Source organism: Sceloporus undulatus, chromosome 4 (genome assembly GCF_019175285.1).
Source record: "Sceloporus undulatus isolate JIND9_A2432 ecotype Alabama chromosome 4, SceUnd_v1.1, whole genome shotgun sequence".
Taxonomy (NCBI): Eukaryota; Metazoa; Chordata; class Lepidosauria; order Squamata; family Phrynosomatidae; genus Sceloporus; species Sceloporus undulatus.
Genome location: NC_056525.1, coordinates 49,015,613 through 49,019,939, shown reverse-complemented (window position 1 = coordinate 49,019,939; position 4,327 = coordinate 49,015,613). Strand labels below are relative to the sequence as shown.

The window sequence follows — 4,327 nt, the reverse complement described above, 5'->3', positions numbered from 1 at the left end:
TTAGAGGCCTGTTACAGACTGCCAAAATAAAGCTGCTTCGGGTCTCTTTGGAGGTATGCTATTTAAATGATGCATGGGTCCTAAGAGTCCGGAGGTTGCGCCAAAGCCATACTCCATTCCTAAGCATTGGAGTGCAGCTTTGGTGCAGCTTCCGGATTCTTAGGATGCATGCATCATTTAAACAGCATACCTCCAAAGAGACCCGAAGCAGCTTTATTTTGGCAGTCTGTAACAGGCAGTCAGTAGTTTAAATTTAATGGGAAGTTAAAAGGAAGGTTTGTCTTTAAAGTTAATACTTCTCTTCCTTACCACTTTGGGCAAGCTTCTCTCTGTAGGCACAGGAAAAAATGCTTACATACACAAATCTTTTTGTCTAGAACTGCTAAAGGGAACTAGCTAAGATTGCCTCTAAAACCAAAATGCTTATGTCTAGGATTGTGATCTGTCACTGGAAATTTCTGTTTTGCTTGTAAAGGCATCCCATTTTTAATACCTGTTCCAAGCTCTAGCAAGACAGAAGCAACTCTGTCATCATAACAGCCTAAATTGAGTTCCCAACATCAATTTGATAGGTGAAAAAATGAGGAATGTTCTAGGGTGCATAGTCAGCTTATCTCAAGCATTAGCCTTTTGAGTTTCATTGCTGGTCCTCGCTTTTGTTGAAGATATACATATAACACAACTGACACTCCCATGGTAGCTGCATATTGTTCCAGGCAGCAGTTTTTGATGGGATGTCCTTCATGAAGGTGCACATGCCATTAATGGTTTCCTTATTGAGGACCTCCTGATAAATTTTTGACAAATCCAAAGGCTTTGCAAAGCAAGTGCTGAAACCATTGTTTTACAAGGACCATTGAGAAGTTCCCATTTAGATTATGGTTGCCCTCCACAGTTATCATCATGCTAATCTCTCCACCATTCTCTTATCTTTTTGCTAACTCTTTTTAAATATTCTGATGATCACTCTTTCCAAAAATGTCACTGCTATTTTGACCTTTGATCCTTCAATGTCAGAAGACAAATGCTAGTTTATGAGGACAATTGCTAATTGTTGAAGTAAACAAACAGTCTATGTACTGTATTTGAATATTTACTTTCTAAACCCCTTTAAATACAAATAGCCCATGAAGTGGTTAGCAAGAATTTTAAATTACTTCCATGAATACCTGGGAGTGTAGCTATTGGGGGGAGGGTAAATAAGGACACCCCTCCCAAAAAAAATAATCCTGCCTCCCAAATAATTTTTCTCTCAGTCTCCAAATGTCTAGCATTGTAGTAACTTAAAACTTCATTTGATCATTGGGAAATGTAGGCAGCTAATGAGAAGGCCAGGCAATGTTACCAAGGGGGATTTGAACCCTGCTCCCCAGGGTCATAAGAGCTTTGCGCACAGCTAAAAACCCTGGCTTACCTTTCCCAGGCGGGATACAAACCGCCATATAGTACGTATAGGATACGTACAAGATGGCGGCGCCCCTTCTACATGGGCGCCGCCATCTTTACGTACTGGACGCATAGCGTCCAGACGTGTCGCGGCACCTATGATGTTGCGAATGCGCCGGCGGCGCTTCGCAACGTCATCAGTGCGCCGCAAGAAGAAGCTCCGAAATGGAGCTTCTTTTTTGCTCCGCGCGGGAGCCGCGCGGTTTGGTTGCTGCGGCTCCCACGCGGAGCAAACGGCGGCGGCGGGGAAGCGCCGCAAAGCGGCGGTTTGTATCCCGCCCCAGTTTGAAGCCTCTTCTGGGATGCAGCCGGGTATTACCACTCGCATTTTGTCCCCAAGGCTGCCTCCTGCCTAAACACCCCCCCCCCCCCAAAATCTCAGCTCCCAGCCATGCTCAACTGGCCGATTTGCAAAGTTGGGAGCTTCCTGGCTTTGCAAATCAGCTGGCTGAGTGTGGCTGGGAGCTGGGTTTTAGGCAGGAGGCAACATCGGTGGCAAAATGTGAGCAATAATACTAGGCTGCATCCCAGAAGAGGATACAAACTGGGAAAGGTAAGCTGGGTTTTTTAGCTGTGTGAAAAACTTCATAGTCCAGTGCTCAAACCACTCTAGCCTTCTAAAATAACCAAGAAGAAGAAGGAGCCACTATCTCCATTTGCCTAGCTTTTTTGTTCTGGTCAATAATGTGGATCAGTCCCAAACTGAGATAGCAAGGAAATGGGGGTTAATGGGGGTTATCAAGGAGATGCACCCACTTGAGGAGAGGATTTAACTCACCGCAGTTTCCCCAAGGGCCATCTAAAAGTGGGCCACCACAAAAGTAATGGATTTGAAGTTCCTCCAACCCATATGTAATTGAAGTCTAGCCTCCCCACTCCAGATGTTACTGAGAAATAAGAAGGCAAACATTTTGCAATCCAAACAATGCTACAATGAAGTTAGTATGATCACAAATGGAGAAGCAGGAAATGCCCTTTATGAAAACATTTAAGACTCAAGAAATTAAAAAACTTTACCACCCACCCTCTCCAATGTTGCTTGAGGTCCAGTTAATTATTTATATGCTAGAAAGTTTTATGAAATGATTAAGTTACTTTGTGCTATGGTAGCCACATGTGTTCTCATAAAATGAAATGAGATCCAAATAAATTCTTGTATGTTACTTACCAAAAATTCATTTGCGAATTCCTCTCTGTTGAGCCGTCTACTTTTGGCCCTTTCCAGGTTTTGCATGAGAATTTCTCTTTGATCCATACTGCAAAACCAGGTGAAGCTGAACTGATGAAGATGGACATGACAAATGCATGCTACAGTGGAAACAACTACCAGCGTGGAGGGTTCCTGTTGAAGTTTGTGGTTTACTCAGTTCATCACAAGACCTAAAGGAAATTAGTGTGTATGCACCCACAGTGGGGAAATTAGAAGAGCCATTCCACACAGGGCCCTAGTGCCTCCTTTTACAAGAACAGAGAAAGCACATTGTTTTGTTTCCATTGATCCTGGTGAACTCACTTTTCTGTCTTCTCCAAGATGAAAGCCTCACTAGATAATTATCTGAAGGAATTTCCACTTGAGAAGCTAAAAGGAGGAATCAACAGCAACAGCTTTTATGGGTATATGCCACTTAATAAAATGTTCATCACCAGTTTGAAATGTCTGTGTTGATCACCCATCTTCTCAGATTTTTTAAAAAGGGAACTTCCTCATTCATCTAGCTCCCATAAGAGAGATGGCTTAGCTTCTAAAATGTATTAGTCATGCCTCAGCTCTAAACTTTGCCAGAAAACTCTGAAATATTCAGACATGACCAGCCTTTCACACGGCCTGGGATGAACTTTGCAAAGCCACATCATGGTCAGATATTTATGTTAGAATGTTAAAGTTACATAGAGGTCAATGAATAAGAGACTAGTCAGTTCCTGGAATGCTGGCTATTTGACTGACACTGCTATGAGTATCCACACAGCCTCTGGAAAACTTTACTGTATTCAATTACTGCAATTGGAAAACCAGGAGAAAAAAAAGCCCATCCAAATTCTAATTCTTCTTCCTCCTATATATTTCACAAAACATTCTGCAGGGGATCTAGAGTTTCCGTGCCAAAGTGGAGCACTGCCCCCAGCTGTTTCTTGCCTAACACATGTCAGTGATTAACAAACGTTGTAAAATAGAGCTGATTGTCAAAACAGAATCCAAATAAGGCAAAAGTTGCATCTCCAGGTTGGCTATCATTGTGACTTAGGAACTGACAAAAGGCAATGCTTATCAACATGACATCACTTTATTTTATTACTAATATTCAGAGCATCCCACACACTCCTACACATTCTCCTCAGCAAGATTCTAACCAAACAACATTCTTTAGTTCATCTTGTGAAGAACCAGAATGCAAACAGTCTTTTTGACTCAGTAATCCGTTTGGCATATAGCATGACACCCAACTGACACAACAAACAATATGCATCAGCCAGACCATGGACAAGTTTTCACAGCAGTAATTTTGGTATCTTACCAATTTGTGTTCCATACCCATAAGTTCTACATTATCAAATCCTGATCAGCTAATTCTTTAGGACTGCAATCCTACATAGGCTTATATTGCAATAAGGTCTGTTGATCACAGTGAGACAGAGGGGGTCATCTCTTTATTAAAACTGAATGCACTCCCTCGGAGGGTGATAGAGTCTCCTTCCTTGGAGGTCTTTAAACAGAGGCTGGATGGCCATCTGTCAGGGATGCTTTGATTTGGATTTCCTGCATGGCAGGGGGTTGGACTGGATGGCCCTAGTGGTCTCTTCCAACTCTATGATTCTATGATTCTATGATTCTAAGTATTTAATAGATATCCCTTTCCCTAGAAGTGTGTTGTAGAAAATTTTA

The 4,327-nt window shown here is 42.2% G+C and overlaps 1 protein-coding gene across 1 annotated transcript in view; it reads right to left on the bottom strand.

Moving 5' to 3' along the window:
* PTPN22 (protein tyrosine phosphatase non-receptor type 22) overlaps nucleotides 1-3,255 on the bottom strand; it is a 58,546-nt gene extending 55,291 nt beyond the window's left edge. The window contains exon 1 of the mRNA XM_042466377.1: nucleotides 2,615-3,255. Coding sequence (XP_042322311.1) covers nucleotides 2,615-2,701 — 87 coding nt within the window. The 5' untranslated portion in view covers nucleotides 2,702-3,255. The remainder of the gene's footprint in view (nucleotides 1-2,614) is intronic.
* Nucleotides 3,256-4,327: the final 1,072 nt, after the last annotated feature.